The sequence below is a fragment of the Phalaenopsis equestris genome, unplaced genomic scaffold, assembly GCF_001263595.1.
Source record: "Phalaenopsis equestris unplaced genomic scaffold, ASM126359v1 Scaffold000055, whole genome shotgun sequence".
In the NCBI taxonomy this organism is placed as follows: Eukaryota; Viridiplantae; Streptophyta; class Magnoliopsida; order Asparagales; family Orchidaceae; genus Phalaenopsis; species Phalaenopsis equestris.
Genome location: NW_018164497.1, coordinates 1,181,510 through 1,206,050, shown reverse-complemented (window position 1 = coordinate 1,206,050; position 24,541 = coordinate 1,181,510). Strand labels below are relative to the sequence as shown.

The 24,541-nt window shown below is 32.4% G+C and overlaps 1 protein-coding gene across 3 annotated transcripts; it reads right to left on the bottom strand.

Annotated features, from left to right (window-relative positions):
- Positions 1-3,595: 3,595 nt before the first annotated feature.
- On the bottom strand, positions 3,596-21,776 carry LOC110019439 (serine/arginine-rich-splicing factor SR34-like). 3 transcript variants are annotated; one of them, XM_020717099.1, is made up of 14 exons: positions 21,695-21,776; positions 21,390-21,482; positions 11,721-11,786; positions 11,517-11,591; positions 11,063-11,162; positions 10,930-10,976; positions 10,792-10,849; positions 7,743-7,792; positions 7,541-7,597; positions 7,371-7,468; positions 6,931-7,032; positions 4,644-4,677; positions 3,727-3,797; positions 3,596-3,625 (listed from the first exon to the last, which is right to left on the bottom strand). In XM_020717099.1, exons 2-14 carry the CDS (start codon positions 21,474-21,476, stop codon positions 3,622-3,624), a joined length of 849 nt encoding a protein of 282 aa, XP_020572758.1. In that variant the 5' UTR covers positions 21,477-21,482; positions 21,695-21,776; the 3' UTR covers positions 3,596-3,621. The 3 variants fall into 3 exon arrangements, 2 of the variants coding, with proteins under 2 accessions (XP_020572758.1, XP_020572757.1); XM_020717098.1 differs by lacking the exon at positions 21,695-21,776 and adding an exon at positions 21,586-21,688; XR_002293446.1 differs by lacking the exons at positions 3,596-3,625; positions 21,695-21,776 and adding exons at positions 4,859-5,119; positions 21,586-21,688 and having other exon boundaries at positions 3,731-3,797; positions 4,644-4,755.
- Positions 21,777-24,541: the final 2,765 nt, after the last annotated feature.

Here is a 24,541-nt window from a genome sequence, read left to right as displayed (position 1 = left end):
ACTTCACATATTCGAGCCACTCTACATTTCTTACATCAAGAAATATCTTAACGGGCCTTCTTCACTTCATTATGAGCATGGGCATCGCCTATAAATATTTTTTCAAAAGAGGCCCAAGCTCGTAAAGATAAAATATTGAACCAATGGAACTAAATTTTTGTATCTCTTATCTTAAGTTTTCACAGCAAAATACAATAGATTTTTGAAGTATGGTAAAATTTTCAACCTTAAAAGCAAGAGGAATATAGGCCCTCTGTGAATAAATGTTCATTAAAATGTTCTCCATTTGAACTCAATAGATTGTTAGGATGGCGGCTCAAGGTTGAAGGCATCCATTCATCCAAACTTGTTAAGAGGATTTTTGGTGAGTACATAACCACAGCAATAACCCAATAAACTTGATGATAGTGCACTAAACAATTAGATTTACAGCATAATATTTGCTGATTGTGCATGCTAATTTGTCACTAATTTATATTCGGTACTCCTGCATGTAAATAGAAAAAAATAAATAGCCTAATTCGATAATTTACCTTCTACTTAATGTCATCCTTAAAATTAAAGGACATTTACATAACACGCGACTCTTACATATTTACATATATAACATCTAAACTTTAATTTTTACATTTATACCATTCAAAGTTTTTCATCACGTTAAGAAAAACACCATTTTAACTTTAAAAAGATGAAATACACATTTTCATGTAGAGAGGTGGTGGTCTTGTAAAAATTGAAATTTAGGTGCTGGATAAATAAATATATAAAAATTGAGGGGCATGCAAGTAAATCTTCTTGAGATTAAAACTAAACTAATCGATTATTGCCAACAAATTAAATTTTCGGCATAGTTTCGCTGTTATACACAACATTTAAAAAATTACATAGCAATACTTTATTGTCCAAAATGATGGTTTGGCAAGATTTAACCTACACCCACCTTCAATCTAAAAAATTATTACATCATGACTTAGCATGCAAAGCTGCTTGTGGAGTACAATTCTGTGCTCACACGTGGAAGGTTGACTCATCTACACAAAAAATGAAAAAAATAAAATAAAACGAGCGACCCGGCCCGACCGATGCGTTACAGAGTCTAAGCAAATATTATTGTGTTATTTATCATTGTCGTCATGTTATATGAATATTCTCTCGTGTTATTCTGAATAAGACATCAATAACACATTAAATAACACATGAATAAGGCAACAAATATTCAAAATAACGCGAGGGGACATTCCTATGACACGAAATATTCCTAAACCCTCAATAACACATTAAATAACTATTACTAATAAATATAAATTATGACATCTAAATAAATTGTTTTTCTTCTATAACACACTAATAACAAATTAATAACACAATAATAACACATAATAACATAAAATAACACATAATAACACAATTATACTCCCTAACCTGCGGTATAACACGGGAATATTCTCTCTGTGTTATATCACAGGTTATAACGTCATCCCACATGTTATACAACGCCCTATAACACTCCCCTAGCATGTAGTATAACACGCATGAAATATTCCCCATGTATTATACCGCGGGCTAAGGAGTTTATAATTGTGTTATTATGTGATATTAGTTTGTTATTAAGTGAGGGCACATCAATAACATATTAATAATGCCAAATATATTCAAAATAACATGGATGAATATTTTCATGCGATGAAATATTTCTATAATGCATTGATCGGGCCGGTTTGCACGCTTTCATTATTTTTTTCATTGTTTATGTAAATAGGCCGGTCTTCCAGAGATTGGACCACGCAAGCAACTCTACATGCGGAGTCCTGATATAATAATTTTTTCTCAAATCTGGAGCTAGATTCGTTAAACATACACTAAAATATTAAGTGAATCATGACGCATAAAAAACACGAGAAATATCCCCAACCATATCATCCATAAAAATGAAATATAAAAAAATATATAAAAACTTAGATAGCATTCGCATTTAGATATTTAACACCTAAACTTCAAATTTTTCATACAACATACCTTACCAATGCATGAAACAATGTATTTCATTTTTTTTAAGTTAAAACAGCGATACTTTTTATATAATATTAGGCATAGAAGATGGTTTTAAGCTAAGCTAAGAATGAAAACTGCAACTCTCGTCCCTGTTTCTGATTTGATGCATCTTTTCTTTGTACATTCTATTTAGGTTCATGTTTTAATCGCTGTCCCTTGTGTATATTAACATGTCATCCAACAATAGCAATAATAGCAAAAGATGTCAATGAACTAACACAAGAAAAAGGAGCTTTAAAAGGGCATAATTTATCCACATTGAAAAAACCAAGTAAATAAATCAAAATTTCAGTGTTCAGCACAATTTATCAAGTTTGAAGTAAGCTGTTATAAAAAAAAACAATATATTTATATGAATATGCAATCAACACATATATACACACTAAACACAAACATAAATACCTAAAACAAAGAAAAAACATGGACATATATGCACATTTTTATACATGCGAACACAATCAAGTAATGATCAAACCAAACAATCAAAATTCTCATTTGAATAAACGAGCATAAAAAATCAACCTTGAACAAATAATTATGGAGTTAAACATAAATAACAAACTAAGGCGCCAAGCTAAATTGACAAGTGCTGATAAAAAAAAAAAGTATAAATTATGAAAACCTTCATAAAATTCTGCAGCTTTCCAAACAAGATTATTAAAGAAAACAAAATGTCATGCATGATGTCTACAATCTTTCATATTGAAGGTACAGATTGAATTGCAGCATTAATATTATGCCCACTATTATTTGCACTTTTAGTGATGCAAATAGACATGTGTTATAATATACAGGGAGCCAGATAAAAGGCATATACTTGTCTCATCTTATGCACAACAGATTATATCAAAAACAAATAAAAATAGCCCATCCAGTATACCGGATCATTTATCTTATGAAATTGGGCTGAAAAGAAGCATAAGAAGATATATTTTTCTAAAGAACTCAACCATCGAGTGCTCATAGAATACCCACAAGGAAAAAAAAGGGCATTTACATAGATACCACCCAATTCTGTGTTTACATATCCAACCTAAACTTTATTTTTACATTTATAAGACCTAAATCTTTCACATTACATAAAAAATACTGCTATTTTAGCTTCTAAAAAGTGAAATCCACCTTTTCATGCATAGTTTAGGTGGCATCTATCAAAGAATTGATATTTTGGTGTTAGATATGCAAATAAATAAGAATTGAGTGGAGTGGATGTAAATCTTCCAAAAAAAAAAAAGTTATACCGAGTAACTAAATATAACGTTCATCAGTCTATAATAACATAAAACATACAAAAATAGGAATCCCCAAGTTGTTTTTGTTTTTGGATGAAAAAAGTGAAGGAAAGGAATCCAGGTTAAAAAAATTTTGAGTGAATATAAATTTGTAGCCATCGACTTGAAATCACTACTTGTCCTAGCAAACAGAATTGACCATCAAATAAATAAAAAAAGCATAACCAAAATATCAGTTTAATGGAAAGTAAGTTTATATACTTTCCCCTGCAAATATTTGCACCCATAACTTGCATTTGAGGCTCTCTAGAGCCAGCAGAGGGAGCATCATCAGATATTATCTGTCAAAAAAAAGGCCAAAATTCTCAAAAAATGGATTAATTCCATCAAATAAGAATAATTTTTTTTAAAAAAGGGAAAAAAATAAAAAACAAATCCGGACCGTGACAGGCTCCTGCTCCTAGCAGCAGGGTTTGGTTTCTTCGGGCTCTTGCCCACTACTTTGTCTCGAGGCTGTACCGATAACAGTTTTAATTGAAGGATGAATAGATTAGGGAATAAATTTAGACGTGTATTTATTTACATATAATCCTGATCTTTAAAATCTATATCCTTCTAAAATTTAGGGATGTTTTAACATACATACCATGAATTCACATGAAATTATGTGTCTAATATTTCCATCATTGTATTTGTTTACATAAAATACTTATCTTTAAATCACAATAAAAACAACAATTACATCAATTTATCCGAAATAAATCTTTAGGGCTTTTTACATACATAGCACCCAATTCTTATGCATTTACTTATCTCACACCCAAACTTTATTTTTACAAGTTAAGCACCCTACTTATAGGAAAGTGTAATCCACCATTTCATACAACTTTTCAAACATAGAAAAAGGTGCTTAACTTGTAAAAATCAATATTTAGGTGTGGAATAAGTAAATGCATAACAATTGGGTGCTATGCATGTAAATTTCCCTAAATCTTTTCAAATCATTTAGACAGCTGTTACATACATATAAGCAACTGGAGCATTTACATAAATACCACACAATTTTTATGTATTTACATATCTAGCAACCAAACTTCATATTTACATGAAAATCTTTAATATCACATCAAAAATTACAGTATCACGTACATTGTAAAAGTGAAATACGCCACCTTTTCATTCATAAGTTTATCACACAAAAGTGTTATGCATGTAAATATGGAAGTTCAGGTGTTACATATGTATAATACATCAGAATTGTGTGTTATGCATGAAAATTTCCCTTAAAAATTAACGGTGGTAGACATGTAATACATAGAAATTCTGTGGTGGGTATGTAATCTCTAACATTTGACTTACAGAAGTTACTGGGGATCTGGATCTTGCTCGTGATCTGCAAAAAGGTCCAGAAACAACTGAATTCAATATCCACTATGTAGCCTTACTCGTTCATCCAAATTCCTCCACGCCACTTCCACATCAAAGAATACCATAGAGAAGAAAAAAACTCATAAAAATCCCTGACTTTCAGCCTATTTACTTGATCATTATAATGAAAATTAATGAAAATTTACCATATGGAAATCCAGCGAACCCAACAAAAAACATAATAATCTAGTTTGTACCAAACACAGATCCCCATCCAGACTCTCCAGCATTCTTCATTAAAAAGTCTCCCTTATGGGCGTCCAACTAATAAAAAGAGGCCTATTATGCGCCCATAGGCCCCCTCTTATGAAAATGTTACCTCAAACAAATAAACATTTGTAGGCAATTCCACAGAATCCAATGAAGTTCCTAGCATGCAATCCCCAGATCGCTGCATAAGCCCAAATCTAGAAAACAAATAAAGCAAATTTAAGAAGAAATGATAGTGAGATTTTTCTTGATATTTACTTAATCATGGCATGCCATCCAAAAAGCAGATTTCTCAAAGACTATTAGCGCAGCCACAAAATATAATTTCAGGGTGGGACACCTATATTACTAGAGGATAAAATTTTTGTTTGAATGAATCTCAGAGCCTTCGAATGAGTAAAATGACAAAATAGTCCCCTTACTATTCACATGTGGCTACTTTAATCCCAAAGGCTATAAAAATGTTAGTCCTTAGACACTTTTAAAATTGGTTAAAATAGTTTCCAGGAAAGACTATTTGTCCCTTAATCCCAGAGTCTATAAAAAATAAAATTGGTTGTCAATTATTGTAATATGGGCTGAAATAATCCAAATAAATGACTATTTTAGCCCCTTTTAAAAGAGTCCGGAGACTAAACTGATAGCTTTATAAACCCTGGGACTTAAATCTAAAATGACGCCTAGTAAAATGCGGTGGACCATTTTGACACTTTCTCGAATTACTCAGATAATTTCAATATGTAATAGTTTTCATAATATTGCACTCATCTCGAAGTAAATCTAAGGGCTGTGAGACCCATCCTAATGACTTTTTTATCAGGATAATCTGACACATAATTTCCGAGTGCAAAAGAAATCAGAAAGAGAAAACTAGGCTGGGCGAAAAAAAAATTTATGGTATAGTAGAGCAAATGCTTCCAGAGAAAACAATTTATCTGAAAGCATGCCGGTGATAAACGGATGAGATGGATAGATCGCTAACACAATCATGACAGCATTGTAGCAATAATGTGCTGATAATCCAACCATAAGGCAGATGATAAAATCCGATAAAATAGGAAATATTGGAATTTAGATATCTTTACAAAGAAAAATAAAACAAAATTTCAAAAAGGCCCTTTGAATGTTTACTAGAAGTTCATCTGTTTGTTGATTATTGTAAAAAACTCGAGAAGTTTATATATGATGCTTCGCAATGATAAGTGTATGATATCGATGAAAAAAGATCGAAGGAAATCAAGGACACATAGAAGTTCATTACAGTTTTCTGTATTTATAAAGCCCTTCAAACCATTGCAAATAAAAACGTTTTAATCATAATGTAAAACATCTCTGCGGGAATTTTAAAATTACAGCATATAAACCAAAAACTTTCCGAGAAAACCGTGCAAATAGAAACACATGGGAAGCTTGATGTAATTAACACCCCAAAAAAAACCTGACACGTTTAAAAATAGGTTATACTAAACTAATACTCAATATCCTAATCAACTCTTCGAGAAGAAAATAAGTGAACAGATTACAACTCTTATGGGATTAAGTTCAACTGTCAATATTAAGACTCCTGCGGGCTTAGATGTAAGTAAACTTATTACACATCCCGATGTATGAACAAGCAGTAAAAGAAGATACGAAAAGGATTGGTTTTGCTCTTTGTATGATAGCATAAAAACTCAAGTTCTAATATAAAATTTTCAAAATTAAAATAACAAAGAAAATAAATAAATGAAAAAAAAAGTAAACAGAAAAATTAGTTATTTGAATGTATAAAGAGTTAAAAAATGTAAATGCTAATGAGGAAAAATATGTAATCTAGAAAAACATTTGCTCTAATCATTATAATTATAAAAGAATGCAGTAAAAGAAAAGAGTGATAATTAGTAAAATCAATGCAAAAATGATATCTTAAATTTTCCGATTTAACACAATCTCCAATTGTAAAAGATCAACCACCATAGTCAACGTTAATTTAGCTAGTAGGGAACATTAAAAAGGCAAAAGAACATACCCCGATAAAGAATCTTTTGACCCGGAACGAGAACGAGAGGAAACAGATCTAGATCGAGATTTGGAATGAGATCGCCGTGCAGATTTAGACTTAGGAGACTTGCTGTATGCAAATTGAAATATAATAAGTTGTCAATCAACCTCGGTTATTTTTAATTTTAAATGTGAGGGAACGTGTAAAAGAAAATGGGCATTTACATACATACAACTCAATTGCTAAATTTTGCTTTTTATATTTATACCACCCCAATTTTTCATATCATTTCAAAATAGACACCATTTTAACTTAAAAAAAAGGGAAATACACATATTTTATGCATAGCAAGGTGGTATGTATGTGTAAAAATTGAAGATTAGGTGTTAGATATGTAAATACATTAAAAAATTGTGGTATGTAAGTCTACTAAAAAAATATGAAATACATGTAAACTTGCATCTAACCTCCTGCTACGGCTCCTGCTATGACTGATACTACGGCTACGGCTTCGGCTTCGACTACGGCTTCTAGACATGCTTCGCTTGGAATCATATTCCCGCACCTGTAGTAATATATTATGACAGCTTCAGGCAAAAACTTGACGAACTCAAAATAGTCCTGTGAAAGAACTTACCCTTATATATGATCGAGAAAATGCATTCCGAAACTCGGAATCATCAAGCTTCCTTATCTAAATCAAAATAAAACAAAGAAATTATTATAAATTCTATAAAAAAAAAAAATTAAAAAAGAACTCTAAAAGCACAGGTCAACATATAGAAGCAAAGACCAACAAAGAAACGGTGCTACGCCTGCTTTAAAATAATACAACTTACCGCATACTTCATATCCTCATTGTTTGTATAGTCAACAATACCAGTAGTGCCTGTAAAATCCATGGTTTCACTAAAAAATCATTTTCTAAAGGATAAAATTGCATGATTAAGAATAATACAACTTGCCGCATCTTCATAAATAGTTCGTATGAAGGGAAAACACCATTTAAGTAATAAAATGATATATTTTTTGGGAAATCCAAAAAGACTTCTAGGTACGCATTGAAGTATCAAATATTGCATGATCCAATTTATCTCAAGTTAAATTTAGTTCTTAACATTCGCTATGAGATGCAGAATTCCTTGATCCAATCTTTCTCATTAACATTGATGATAATAATGAGTGGTTATTGGAGAGATGTATTTAATATCTCAAATGTCAGACAAATTAGTGTTTGAAACCGAATATTTAGCACAGGTTTATGTAGAAAAAGCATCAAAAGTAAAAAAAAAAAAACATGGGCCGGGAATTATGCCAAATCAATAAAGGTACAAAAGCTTTAATTGCTGTAATAGAAATTGAAGATGAGTTGAGAGGCTATATATGTAGCGTGGAGAAAAATGTCAAAAGTTAACTTAGGCTATGTTTGGGGCCGTGTATTTCGCGCGGTGCGGCCCCAAACCGCAAAACTGATAAAAAAAATTTTGTTTGATGAGGCGTTTGGCAGCCTCCCGCCACTAAAATAGGCGGAATGCAGGCCGCAGGATCGACCCCGCGGCCCGCATAACCGATCAGCGTTTACCTCATTTGCCCCGCGCTCCCAGTCTCTACTGATCGAGCAAGTGATTTCTCTCATGAACGAGAGGCAAAATGAGCAAGGCTGAGGTGATGCATTACTCAGAAGGCGGTGGATGCAGCAGCTGACGGAACAACATGTGATTTTCTCCTTCTTGTACTCAGCCTCAACCTCCTCCTCGCCGGCAGCTGCAGAGACTGGGTTAAGGGCTTGCGGCCATGGTGATGAGAAAACAAAGCATGGGAAGAAGGAATCGCTTGGGAACGCGAGCCAAAGGAGTAGAAGATCCACCGAATCAAGGATAGGATAGAGATCCCCAGGTCCTCTGATTCAATGGATTGATAAACTTCCGGATCAATAACGCTTCAATTGGCTAACAAAGATTTGGGAGAATGGAATGAAAAATGAGTTAGGAAATACCAAATCAAGCTCTGTTGTTCCTATTCAACTAATTAATTTTTATTTATACTTTTATTTCCTTAGCTTCCCTACAACGTAAATGGACCCTGCATCATTCCAATCTTGTTAGCATAATCGGCTACTGTTCAAAGGGATGTGAGAGGCTCTTTGTTTATGAGTATATGCCGCATGGAAGCTTGGATGATCACTTGTTCTGTAAGCATTTTTTATTGCTTTTTATTTGTTTAATTTTTGTTAAATCCTCATTTTGCATAATTTGATACCGTCGTAGATTAACATTATAAATCATTGTAATCAATATGTTTCCTGAATGACGTAAAACTCCATTAGCTTCTCTTTTATGTGAATTTGATAAGAATTTGATTTTCTTCACTTGTTAAGCATATTTCATATGCAGTTCTTGTGTCTATATTATGAGTACCAAAAAAATGCTTTAAATTTTGTTACTGAAATTGCAGCAGAGGATAATGGTGATGAAGGAACAATGTTTGTCTGTTTCGAAATGAATTTCTGCTTCTGAAGTATCAAATATGTGATTGTCACAGTTCTGTTTTAAACAGCTTTAGTAAACGAGAGTATAATGATCATTTCTTCAGAAACAGCTGTGAGACAGCTGTGTTACAGCTGCGACAAAATCTGTTTTAAACAGCTTTAGTAAACGAGAGTATAATAATCATTTCTTCAGAAACAGCTGTGAGACAACTGTGTTACCAAAAAGCTGCGACAAAAAAACTGTCAGCTTCCCCGTAGCAGCTTCCTGGGGCAGCATAGCAACAGCTGAAAAACTGAGAAGCTGCAGCTTCCCCAAATAGACCCTTGGTCGTTTTAGTATTTGAAAAGAAATAAAACTTGAAAGAACAATATTTTTTGCTTATTATATTACAATAATTTAATGTGATAATTACATAGTTCATTAGGTTTCTATAATGCGATCATGACACTTCTTAGGCAATTAATAAGGCAACGTTAGACACATTACAAAAAAACCTTATTATTGTAAGCTCTCATCTCATTCTTCCTCTCCATCAATTTCTATTAGCAGCACTGGTGCTTCAAGCATTATTTGGTCTTGCGCTTTATTATTTGATTAAAAATATTAGGAAATTAATACTTTTCTTTGTCATTTTTAATTTTATAAATGCACTATCATAATGAAAAACGTGTACTTTTAATCTCAAGAAATTAAATCTACATGTTTAAATGCCACATTTAACTATTTCAACCAATGTTCGTCCAGTCTGTTTCAAAAATTGTATTACGGCCAAGACAAAAAGCAGGATGAGATTGATGAATGAGAATCATCAATGTGAAATCATCTTATGTGAAACAATTATCAACGACTACAATGATATTAATAATTTATGAAGAAAACAAAACCTCTATACAACAAAAATGCTAAATACTTGCACAATGAATAAGGCATTTTTGCATACTTCGGTATAATACAACAGCCTAACTATGTAAAATTCATTCCGATGCGAAAATTCAATTCAGGGAAGAAAATTATATGTGGAAAAAGGATCTCCAGGTTAGAAAAGACAGAAACTGCAAAACACAAATATCCAGAAAAGTTGCAATTCAAATTTGAACCATGAGAACTACCAAATAATGCCGGGAGTGTCTTTAGGTGCATGGAAAACCTAGCAAATGGGACACCAATTCCAATAGAAAAATTGAAATTATCCAAAATAAAGAGAGAAGTTCTAGATTTTTTAATCCATTTAGCTGATGGCTAACCATTCTAAATATCAGATAAACTTGAAAATTACACGCATCTGTAACATATATATATATATATATATAATCATTTCAAAATGTCAAAATAAGTACATCCGGTTCTATAGGGTGGTTCAAATTTTAGGGAAAAGGGGTAGACTTAGAGAAGAGCTCACCACCACCATCACGAAAAACTTGAGAGAAGCAGACATCGCCAGCTCGACGCATGTGATCCTGATCATGTAGAAAAGGGAGAGAAGGGAATTGTAAGGATACATTAAATGAGAATTAAACAAAAACAGCAATAAAGTAACCTTCAAGTCTTGCCAAGATGCAGAAGGAGGTAAACCAGTCACCAGAACTGCATGACAGTGATAAATTACATCCAAAATGTGTACAATTTAAATTAAAAATAACAACTGAAAAATAGAGCCAAACTAAGCAAACCTCGATAGTCCGAACGCCTAGAAACACCACGGCTACCACTATAACTGCTATTGCGATCATGTGATGAAGAATGACCTCTTCCACCATGCGCCAGTTCTACCTGCTCGGATCAGTAGATATCAGAGAAAATTGCATGCCAGGTGTTGGAAAATAAAAAAAAAGGAAAATTTACATTCATAGCACACAATGCTTGTGTATTTTATTTACATGTCACACCTAAACTTTCATATTTACATACATAGCACTTTGGTGCTTTAAACATATGCATGAAAAGGTATATTTCAGATTTAAAAAATAGTAATAGTGCTATTTTTGATGTGATATTAAAGGTTTCAGTGCTATGTCTTCAAATATAAAAGTTCAGGTGTGGCCTACAACACCACTAAAGTAATAAAAGAATACTTACGCAAATTCTCACAAAAAAAAAAAAAAAATCATCAAAAAGCATACTTACACGCAATCTATGACCGTCAAAATTATAGCCATCACGGCCACGAATAGCATCTTCTGCATCACGGGCATCATCAAACTAAAAAAAGTTGAATAATTATGAAAATCATGAATCCTGGAGCAAGAAAACTATGATATTCTACACAGTCTAACAATTGAGTGTAAGCAATCTCTGCGGTGAGATAATTGATGATTGCTCTTGCATTACCTCAACAAAAGCATAACCTGGTGGTCTTGGGGGAATCTTCAGATCAACATCCACAATATGTCCGTACTGCATGAACATACTTCACATCATCACCAAAACATAAACAATAAACAACATTCTATGATCAAATTTGGGTAGAATGTAGATAAAATTAACGTTTAAAAATGAATATTTATCTCCTTTACATAAACAACTTTCATGTCGCATGCGAAAGCTGTCTCAAACTTTCTGTACTAATTATTCTCACAAAAATAGAGAACTTTTGCAAACTGGAAGCATAATAACCGATCAAATATAACATCATAATCAATAGCCTTATCTCAACTATATAAAGTCAACTTTATGAATCTAAATCAAATATTCATCCTTGCTGAGTATTTGTAATAATGAAACATGTCAAGTTTGGCATGTGCACTTACCCCGACATTATAAAAAATAAACAACAACAAGCTTTTATCCCACTAAGTGGGGTCGGGCACATGAATTCTTTCTCTCTATTGTGTCCCATTGAGCGTCATATTTTGATTTAATTCTAATAGATTAAGATAATTTTATACAATATGCCCAGGTCTTTTTTAGGACAACCTCCGTCTTTCTTAACATAAGCCAAACATAAAATATCTACTCTCCAAACGGGATCATCCAATGGTCGGCGTTTAATGCGACCAAACTATCTAAGACGATTCTCTCTAATCTTGTCCGCCACTGGAGCTACACCAACCGTATCACATGATAAAAAAATAAACAATAAACAATATTCTATGATAAGATTTGGATATAATGTAGATAAAGCTAACATTAAAAAATGAATATTTATCTCATTTAAAGAACTTTGATCTCGCATGCGACAGTTGTCTCAAACTTTCTATACTAATTATTTTCAAACAAAGAGAGACAACTTTTGCAAACCGTAAGGATATTAACCAACCAAATATATCATAATAACCAATAGCCTTATCTTAACCATATAAAGTCAAATTTATGAAACCAAATCCTACATTCATCCTTGTTGAGTTTTGCAACAAAATTTTGTAACAATGAAACGTGACAAGTTTGACATATGCACTTACCCAACATGGAACACACCATCTACACGTCCCATCAAAAGAAGTGTAAAAAAAAAAAAGAAAAAGTAATGAACATGCATGCTCGACACTCTTGACTAAAAATTTAACTTTGGATGTACATTATGTAGATAATTTAACTAAATACATCTTTCTTTTTCATTTTAAAATATGTTATTTAAATAATTTAATATTTTCAAAAAACCAATTTTTTTTTTTATTTGCTCTATTTTATTGTGAATTTTTTTTACTTACTTTCACAAGAGCTATTTTTCAATTTAATCTAAGAATTTATAATATCATACGACAATTTCTTCTTAATTGAGTTTATGGTATTTAATAAATTTAAATATATTTTCAATTTTATGAGCGATTGAGATAAATTTATTGTTACATAAGTTCATTTCATATTTATTTATTTCACATAATTATTATTTTTTTATTTTACATTTTAAAGCTCTAATATTATAATGATGTGTTTAATGTGTGTTGTCTTAAACTTTCAATCATGATGTGTCATGTGTCCATGTACTCGTGTTCTTATTAGTGTAAAATATTGTATAAAAGTTCCTTTGCATGCATGTATGTATATTTTAAATAGTAATATTAAACATGCTAAAATGGCACATCATATGTCTTTATTTTGCTTATATAATAATATTTGTAAAAATTTTCTCCATCATGTTAACAGGACTGATAAATATGCAATGTAAATGCATAAGATCATGCACGAGCTTTAAAAATTATCAGGAAGTTCCTTGAACAAAATGAACTTGTTTAAAAAGCAAATATTCAGTGGTTCCAGGAAATCTATAATTTTATCTTTTCTTATTACTATTCTTATTACAAAATATGCTTTCAAAAATCGCTTAAAAAATAAGCCAAATAAATCACCAAGGAATGATTCAAATATGAATCTATGATACGCGTTAATGGCAAGACTACAATAGCTACAATGAAAACATCAATGCTATAATTCTTCTACAGAGTGCATTGATTAAATATCGGAGAAACAGTCCAACAGTAACCACCATGTCCAGCAGTATTGCATTTCAAGGAAAACAGGCCAACTCCATCCTTGAAAAAAAAAAAGGCAAAGGGCATGCCACCGCTCCATATGTTGCTTAACCTAGAAAATCACAACGAACATCCTATCCTCAAAATGTTTAACTTAAACCACTCAATAATAATAGTAATTTGACATTTATCGTAACAACATTATTAGCAATTTATAAAGAACTCATAATCCCACACAATAAATAAAAGAGGGGTGTAGAGAATAGAGACATAATGCAGTTATTGAAATCAAGCATTTTTCGCATCGCAGCAGCTTAGAAAAAAACATACAACCAGATAAAAAAAATTTACATGAACTTTATTCAGGTTCTCCACGTTTCCAATTAAAATAAGAAAATTTACATACATTCCACTTAATTCCTATGTATTTACATATCTAACATCTAAACTTCGATTTTTACATATATGTCACCTTACTAATACACGAGAACGTGCATTCCACTGTTTAAGAATTAAAATTGCAGTATTGTTTATGTGATATGAAAGATTTGGATGGTGAACATCTTAAAAGTGATGTTTCGGTGTTAGATATGCAAATACCTAGTAATTGGGTGGTATCTATGTAAATGCGCCTCTAAATTAATCCTGTACCAGCAATCTTGGTAGAAGGGACAAAGTGGGTATGTGGATACCAGTAAAAGATTAATAAAAGCAACAGCAGAAAAGAAGTCGGAAATTAAGATAAAAACAAAAAAGGAAAGCATGAAAATAATGATAGAAATAGAATTATCATCATTTTCAAGAAAGAATAGCAGGAGAAATAAACATAAATTCAAAGAAACAAAATTAAGGAAAATGTGTACATAAGGAACAGGCATCATGATCAAGTTTATGGTTTAGGATGGTAATTGGCATCATTGATTCTTTATGACTACACATTAGAATTTGAAGCACAAATTTGAACCGGCTGATAAAAACTAATAAAACTATCATTTTCAAAAATGAATAGCAGGAGAAATGAGCATGAATTCCAAGAGATCAGCATAAAAATCTATCATAACTTACTGAACAAATCATCATGATCCAGTTCTATGGTCAAGAGGGGCAATATAGCACCATTGCTTGCATATGACCCAAAATATGTGCCAACTTTGAACCATCCAAACTTTTAAAGATTCAATTTTAAGTTGAACGTCAATCTACACCCATGATCAATTGGGTTGGATTAATAGAATCCAAATTGTCATCTCCCAAAAACTCAACTCATCTCAAACTTGAAGTTTTTAGGCACCCTGGACTCATCTCAAGCCCTAAGTCATTGGAGAGTTTGAACTCATCTCTGGACTTGAAGTCATTAAGAGCCTAAACTCAACCAACAAACTCGCACCTGAAGTTAAGCTACACATTAGCACAAAGTTAAGCTCCTAATAATTTTATTAGAGAAGCTTCATTCTCAAGTATGTCATCCTCATTCAGAGCTCATAAAAAACCTCTACATGCTTTAATAACTAAAGGCTCTATGTAATTTTATTTGCATGTTGTCATACTGTTGCAGTACTGAACACCGGTCTAGGCATATAAATAAAGGGCTAGAGGATGAGTATAGGACACTAAGTCTAATCCTCACATCAATTTGTACTTTTGGCACCCTTTAACCTCTCTCTCTCTCTCTCTCTCTCTTCTTTCTTATTTTGTCATTTACATTAATAGGATTCTGGTAACAACCAAGAACTCATAGAATTCTGCCATACACACGTCATACATAGGACACAAAAAAATATTGTGCTTTTCGTAAAGATCATAATCATGGCATGATATTAACATTTGTAATCCTATCGAAGATCATAGCCATAGAATGACAAATTACTGACCTCTTTGTAATCTTATCGAAAAACTTATCATAAAAGGAAACTCAAACGGTTTGAGGAAGATAAAAAAATGTGTAAGGAAGAAATGAACTAGCCCGAACATGAGTCATAAAAATAGCAATAAACACCCTCTAAATTGTTTGTCATAAAAAACTTAGGATGTATTTGTTTCGGCTTTGGTTGTACTAAATCTCAGTTCAAAAGTTGTTGCACAAAATCTGTTGTTTAGAAACTGATGTTTTAGAAATTGATGAACTATCTGAAAAATACAATTTTTAAAGTGTTGTATGTGGACCAATATCTGTAATACCAATCAGTATAAATTATGTACATATCATATGTATTTTCAATGTATGCATATATCAAAGACCTAAATATTCATTTTTCCATGCATAACATTCAAGTCTTTAACATTTTATTAAAAAAACCACCATCATTATGGTTTTACAAAACACATCAATAAAAACTTTAACAAGACATCAATAAAGACGGCATTAAAACATGATTAAAAACTTCAGCAACACAAGGAACTTCAACAAGACAAGGGATATAAATTTGTGCAAGCAAGTAAAGACTTCAGCAACACATGGATAAATTTGTAATACATTGTTGTTGTAAAAACAAATGGTCAAACAAGTCTTCCTAAACAGTAGATGGATATAAATTGGTAAAAGATGCTCAAATTCTGAAATCTGAGAAACAAAGAATGTAAATATATGCGAACTATTTTCTCAAATGTTTGCCAGGTCATTTTAGTTAAAAATCCTTGCTATAAAACAGCAGGACATTTTAAGTATGAAGAAAAATAGTTTATATTATTTTAAAATGCTCATCATAGCATGTACAATTTTCTAATTCATGGTTCAGTCCACAGCCTTCTATATTATAGCATTTACTTGAGTTTGATTTATCAGCTATCTGTGCCTTATCCCCCTAAGTCTACATTTGTGCTTTATTGTCCTTATGAAATCTGGGGGATGATTAGGAAAACCATGACCATATCACTACATATTGCCTCGTTATGAAGGTTGTAATGCATATGTTGCCCAAATGGGGTTTTTTCACCCCGGAGGATAAAATGCATAACAAAACTCATCTTCAGCACATATAAAATTTGAGGGCAACTGTAAATAAGGATGGAGGAAGGTGTGGAAGCTGAATAAACGAGAAGTTCTCACCTTGAGAGCAACCGAAAACGGAAGAAGCTCTTGCTTGTGGAAAGAACAGGATGCAAGAACTTCTCCTTCGGCTCTGACAAAGAGAAAGAGAGAATGCGAGGACTTCTCATTCAGCTCGGTGAAGCTCTCTCTTCAGGAAAGAGTCTACGAGATCAAGAGGTTTGCGACCAGGATCGAGGGGTTCACGAACGGGATCAGGGGCGCTAGACAAACGACTTGAGGACAACAACGGAAGAAATAACAAACACTAGGTCTCGAAATAGTATTTGTGTCCGCATCACTATTAAACTGCGGAACAACGTTCGAGAATGGAAGCGCAGAAAAATCGCAACCAAAGAGGGGGAAAAACTTTATTTTGAACAGATCGGAGTTCAAAACTCCGAAACAAACGAGCTCTTAGTTAAAAAGGGATGTGTAATTTAAAAAACTATGAAATTCATTTAATTTTTAAAAAAATGGATTCTAAGAAATTCAATTTTTCTTTGCAAAAAAAAAACAATTTAGAATCTTTGAATAAAATTGTAGTTTTAAAAATTTTACTAGTAAATGTTTGTTTATTAACCCTCATTTTTTAATTTTGGTGGTAGATGAACTGTTTCAAACAGTGATTGACTAAATATTCACCAAATGCATAACAAAAATATTCACCAAATGCCTAAAAATCAAATCTACTTCTTAAAACACATAAAAGGTTAACAAAAATATTTGTCAACGACCCTTTAAGTTAGGTTATCCATTATGATACGCTTTTTTTTTAATTAAATTAAAAGTTAGGATTTAGGGTCTATTTGGAGCAACTGCAGTTGTTTGAAGAAGTAGTTGTGAAGCTGATGCAAAAGAAAATGTAGTTCAAAAAACTACGGTATCTGTTATAAATTTATTTTACCTTCAAAAAGCAATGCAACTAACATACATAAATAGCTATATAAATATAAATAATCGTTAGCTCCAACATTATTAATGATTACGGGTATGTTTGGGCAGTTGTTGTTTTTGAAGAAGGGATTGTGAAGCTACTTCATGGGGAAGTTGCTGTTAAAAAGTTGTTGATAACGTAGCAAGATGTTTGTTTGGATGATCTGTTGTACTGCAATTATTTCTGAGAAAAAAAATGTAATGCCCTTGCAGATAGCACAAAACTATTATGTGTATCTCGCTGAAACAATAGTAGTAAAATCACACGGATCTTATGTATTTACATACATAGCACATGGATCATATGTAATCACATAAAAAAAATATCATGTAGCACACATCTACATGCATACCATACAACTCTTAAGAATTTATAAATCTTACACCTAAACTTTTATCTTTACGCATAAAAAATGAAATATAATTTTAGCCAACACCACAGTAACTCCCACCAAAAACATAACAACAAAACAAAAAAATTTCAAAACAGTGAATCGATCTAGAAATTCCAAGGACATAGCATGGAATGCACTCAAAACAATCATGAAAACAAATTGATTCAAGCTCATAGATAAAAGCAAATCAAAATTCTGTGAGGACGCAAAGCCACATATTAAATAAATTCTAAACACAAAAAGACTCACATAAATACATACTGAATAATCGAAGGAAACAACACAAACAAGGAGTTTCAGCCAGCAACATGTGACAGAGATCAAAGAAAAGATCGAATATGGAGGGGGGTAAATAAGAGGAGATAATACGGGTAAATATTCAATTTCCATGAGCAGCAACATAAAATCGAATTGAAGCCACGGACAAGGCCAGAAAGCAGAGGTCCTTCTCGCCGTTCCAAAACCATGCCTTCGGCAACACGATTTTCCTTAAAGCCACGCAAACAGAGGTCTCCAAATGCACCCTCAGGTGCTTTACAAAACGGGAAGCAACGAAAAAGCCGCCCCAAACAGGACCTAAAATAACAAATCTTCCATGAACATGCTTTTTATAATGACAAGAGATGCAAATCATAAGCAAATGTGCCCAAAGCGCAATATAGAAATTGTTATAATACACATCATGGCGTGGCACACCCCTCACACCATTTTCATGGCAAAGCATAGAGGGTCAAAATAGTGCATACTATTTGTGCTAGGCATAGGCAATAAAATATAGGCCCCATAGCATAAATTATATTTAATGATTTTAGTTTTAATACTAATATTAATAATATTTGCATTTCATTTATTATTTTTATTTTATTTTAATTAATATTTATTAGGGTATGTTGAGAGTCAATAGTACATGCAAAGCACATGATTAGCTTAGACGAATACAAACATGGTTGACGCTAGCAATCAAAGAGGTGAACCTTTCACGGGCCCAATCTCCATGCTATAGGCAAGCCATTCACCCTCCCAGCTTGGACAAGGGAAGGTGATGCTATCAAATGAGCATTAAACACTCTAAATTCACATAGGAAATAACTAGCTTCAACAGAAGTTAACATTCTCAATTTTAATAGAGGGTAGCACTCTTCGCACAAAAGCTTCCACGCGCAAAGGCTTTGATTCTCTCAACTTTGACAAGTATTCTCTTGCTCTACTAAGCATAAAATTTGATAGTGATTCTTAACGCTTTTTTTTCAAAATCATTTTTTTTTTCTAGAGATTTTGCAAAACTAACCTAATTTATTTAATACATTAGTTTTGTAATTATTTGCATATATTTAATTATATGTTTATCCATAATTTTAATTGTTATTTTAAGTTTAAAATAGTTTGTTATGTCATACATTGTAGTATGGCTTGAAGAGGGAATTAACATGATGCACTATTTGCCTTTGACAAATATGATATTAATATCCCAACAAAATACACAAAACAATTGGATTTGGATGCTTATTAAATTAGTTTATCTCATAAAATTAATCATGTTTAACATTGAAACGCTAGTAATATACTGAGATGAATTCAATCATTTTCAACCTATAAGTAGTTTTTCTGTAAGTGAAGCTTCTAATTCAACAAATAACAATGATGCCAATGTGTTTTCATCTACAAAAACTAAATAAATTGGCAAGTTAGAATTGAATAATAATGGTAAATTAAACGAAATAATGCTTCTAAAATACAGAAATACTTTGTTGGTTGGAAGAATCAACCTCCCATTGAAGATTATTGGAATACACATGAAAATTTAACGAAGACTGCAGTATATCGACTTTAAGAATTAGCATAGTTCTATCTATCAAAATGCAAGTTTCTTTTGCCCACATAGGACAGATTTAACACATGAACTTCAGCCCAAATTCATGAATAAACTCGTGTATAAATTAAATCCAAATTAGAATTCATGAATTTTTATTAATTTAATTTTACAATAAGTTATTTTTTAAAAAAAATTATTTAGAAAACGTTCTTTTGAAAACCTTGTTTTAAAATTTTTATTTAAATATGGTATGTAATTTTTAATTTAAAATGGAATTTTTTTTATAAATAAAATAGCAATGATGTTTTTATATATTTTAAATTGAAATTAATTATTCCTTTATATCCTCTCCTCTCAATCTCTCCCCTCTCATCTACCAAATAATTTTTCTTCTCACAACTATATAAAATTTCTCTTTCATCCCTTGTTATTCCTTCCTGTATTCTATGTTATATCTCTCTTTTAGGGGTAATACACACATCCCAAGGCATTTCTTCTCTGGTACAAGATATACTAATTTCACCCTCTTTCTTATTTTCCCCAATAATTGAAGAGCCGAACAACCTTCCGCGTTTAAATTCCTCCAATCCTCAATTCTATCGCAACTACATGAGAAATAAAGCCAATTTCGTTAGAAGAAAAGAATAATAAAGGGGATAAAGAAGATCTGTATCTACACAGCCTTTACCAATTTTCCATGTACATTATGTTCAACATTTTAAGGAACATCGCAGCAATGCAAGCTCCAACCTATGACAGCATTAACATGGATTTCAACACTTTAGTGCAAAAAGTGATCTCTAATTATCAATATAATCACTCATTTTGAGTCAATTAAAAATTAGATTAAAAGGCATATATAGAATCAAAACATCCCAGAATTCACCTAAAACTCCACAAGGGTCATGGAAGAGTCTTTCTAAACTGTTACAGCCATGAAGGGTGATACTTCAATAACTAAATAGAAAGCCTTAATAAAAACACATATCTAAGAGGACAAGTCCGAACTTCTCTTCAAATGTTTCACTTTTTGTAATGGAGGAACAATTTTTTGCACGATAGAAACTTCCTACAGAAACCGATCCAAAGTTAGAGAAACTTTCCCCTTCACCCCAAGTCTGTGAAGCAGGAAGTTAACTAAATATAGAATTTAAGATAGTTTTAAATGTCAAGAAAGTAAATTTCAGATAGTTTTAAATGTCAAGAAAGTAAATTTCAGCGACAGCACAAGCATAAAAAGGAAAAAAAAATCCCAAACCCAAAAGCAAACAAACCCTAGAAATCCTATGAATCTCAAAGGAACATCTCTTGGAACTGAATCAAGAACAATAAAATAAATTAGCTATATAAAATATAAAAAAAAAGCTCAAAACAAAAAAACAATTTTGAAAAGAAATACAAAGAGGAAGAAAAAAATACCTTGTAAAACAAATCCTCAATTTCTCTCTCACGAATGTCGCCTGGTAGATTTCCTACGTAAATAATCCGACTCTCGCGGCTGCTCATATTTTGCTGCGATATCGAAGGAGAAAGGAAATTGAGTGTGAGTAATTTTGATTCCGTGGCCGTGAAAATCCAGCTAAGGGCTTTCTAGAAAGAGAAAGAGGGATCTTACAGGTAAAATTTCGGTGTATCAAGTCAAAATCGAGAGCAGAAAAAGAGAAAAGAAGGATGAAAGACAAGGACCGCCGCTTGGTCGCGGAAATAAGGGTTTGCGAGATAACCTTGGATGCCAGGAGAGCGTTCCTTCGATGTGGGAGTGGGGATAAGGTTAGACGTTATTCACAGTAAAAAATATTAAATCAGTATTACACCTGCATGACCAATAAAATTACGTCACGATATCTCGTGCGATAAATAAAAAAAATAACACAGTAATACGAGGAATATTTCTCATTATATTATTCATGTATTATTGTGTGTTATTCATGTGATTAGACGTTATTCACAGTAAAAAATATTAAATCAGTTACACCTACATGACCAATAAAATTACGTCACGGTATCTCGTGCGATAAATAAAAAAAATGACACAGTAATACGAGGAATATTTCTAATTATATTATTCATGTATTATTGTGTGTTATTCATATGGTTATTGTGTCCTGGGAATATTACTGGTGTTATAATAACACAACAATACATCAATAACACATCAATAACACAATAAAACATGAATAACACGGGGGAGAATATTCCCTCCTGTTACTGAGCCGCTTTTTTCTCTGTCGGGAATATTCTCAGTGTTATTTAGGTGTTATTGTGTGTTATTCATGTGTTATTATGTCCTGAAAATATTATTGGTATTATAATAACACAATAACACATCAATAACACATGAATAACACGCAATAACATATGAATAACACGCAATAACATATGAATAACACAGGGGGAATATTCCCCGTGTTACTGCGCCGTTTTTTTTCCCTGTCGAGTGGGGTGTCGTGACGTGATTTCATTGGCTACGCACGTTACTTCTATGTGCTTAGTACTGATGTAATATTTTTCTATTCATAGACCGTCATCCTTTCGATGGCATACACAAAATTACATCGGTTTGTTTGGGCCGCGGCTCTTTGAAAAAATAGCTTTGAAGCTATGAAAGTTTTTTTTTTTAATTCCACTCACTATTATAGATTTGTTTTATTTTTAAAGAGTAATCATTGTTTTTTTACTGTCACCACACTTTAACAATTTAAGTTGAAAAAAAAATAATTTTCTACTACAAAGATTTCTAAGAAAAGGTAAGAAAATAGTTCCTCAAACAAAATTATGGTAGCATTTTGAAAAACAAAGCAGACAGAAAGATGTACTTAGGAGACCCTCTCTACTCACTACTTGAATGAGGTTTTAAAATTTTAAAAATGCTTACATACATATCATATACTACTTGTATATTTATATATTTAATATTTCAAGTTTGATATTTATAGTTTTTATACATGAGAAATGAATCGTTAAGAAACTCGAGAAAATCTAACAGACAAAAGTACAAATGAATAAGGCTAAAGAGGGCCCATGGGTGAAAGACCAAGAGTCATTAGCAGAAAACTAAGGTCCACTAGCAGCATACCAAAGAACCTACTTGATTAAGTATAATCCCCTTGAGCTAAGGTTAAAGGCCGACCTAATGCTGACCATCCAAACCAAAGACCAATGTCAATCGAGCTAAGCAGAGGCACCGACCAGTTTCTCGCCACAACCTGACTTAAAAGGAAGAGTTCATCTTCGTCAGCCATCTCACAGGCATTCTTGAGATTCCTCATCAGTGGGTCGATAACTAGTCATAATGTGCTTATTTGTTCATCTTGCATTATATCTTATCAAGGAGAGAGCTACATCTCGAATTACGGTGGTTTACCCTTTGTCAGATAGTCTAGTTTTATTCTGTCGACGGGAGTTCCCCATCTAGGGATCAATAATCAACAAACAGACCACATTGCTGAGCCAATTGAGCCAAGTCAGGTTGGCCCAAAGACTATCAAAGGTCTGTTGATGACTAAAATTTAGCATAGTCTAATAAACTGACCTCAGCTGACTGAGCCAAGGTCAACTGACCTCAGTCGAACGAGCAAAGGCCAATTGACCTCAACCAACCAAGCTATAGAGTAGCCAAACCAAATGTTTATACATATAAAAAATCAAAAATATCTTGTAGCACCCCCAATAAAGCAAGGACAGAAATGTAACTTCATATATTGTACCATCTTCATACATAAATAGGAAGATCATTTCCTCAGAAAGGGCTAATCAAGAATCTAAACTACTATTCATTACTAACTATCTCATGTATTACACTCTATTCACTGGGTGTGATTCACTGATAGATTCAAAATCAACATCCTAAAGATGTAGTGAGCGTAAATCATATTATAAAAAAGAAGATGAGTTGCATAAAGAGAGGAAAACTACAATAGAGACACTACTAACATGGGGTGCACTAGGGAGTTTGTGCAGTAACAAATCTAGGAGTTGAAGGATGAGATGATGGATGCCATCAATGAGGCATTAGCTTGGTAAAGTGAGCAGAACTTTTAGAGGAAACTTCGGCACCTAATGGACGAAACCCTTTCTTGTATAAAGGGTCAGAGATTTTGACCCGACCCAGAATTACGCAGTTATTTAGTTTCCAGGACAAAAACTTGACTCGATTTCTTTAGGCGGTTAATGTGCAAAATGGATATGATATAGAATTTAAAATTGATTTATATTTCACACACTAGGAGTTCTACATATATGTACGTATCGTTTCAGGTAATATAAAGTTTTCTTTAAAACCCAATATCGATCCCACAAAGAAGTGATGTAAGAAATCCCTTAAGATAAGTTATGGTCTGCAATTATAAAGTCTTAGTTGGAATTGTAGAAAAGTTTGTTTTTTCTAAATTTACTAATTAACTATAAAATTAAAGTTAACTAAATTAAATAAAACCAAATCTAAGGAGACTAGGTAAATTTTGGAAAGTTCTTAGATAATTAAAATACATTTCCCATTGCGATGAGATTATAATCAGCGTAGGAATCAAATGTTAAAGGTTAAAATGTTGTTTTCTGATAAATAGGAGCAT

What these genes read in the sequence shown, in the direction of transcription:
- LOC110019439 (XM_020717099.1), bottom strand. Translation starts at nt 21,476, where the DNA reads ATGAGCAGCCGCGAGAGTCGGATTATTTACGTAGGAAATCTACCAGGC. An exon ending in TTGACGGTCATAGATTGCGT is followed by an intron (nt 11,163 to 11,516) that starts GTAAGTATGCTT and finishes TGATCCGAGCAG; the next exon opens with GTAGAACTGGCGCATGGTGG. An exon ending in TCAAAAGATTCTTTATCGGG is followed by an intron (nt 4,678 to 6,930) that starts GTATGTTCTTTT and finishes ACCTTTTTGCAG; the next exon opens with ATCACGAGCAAGATCCAGAT.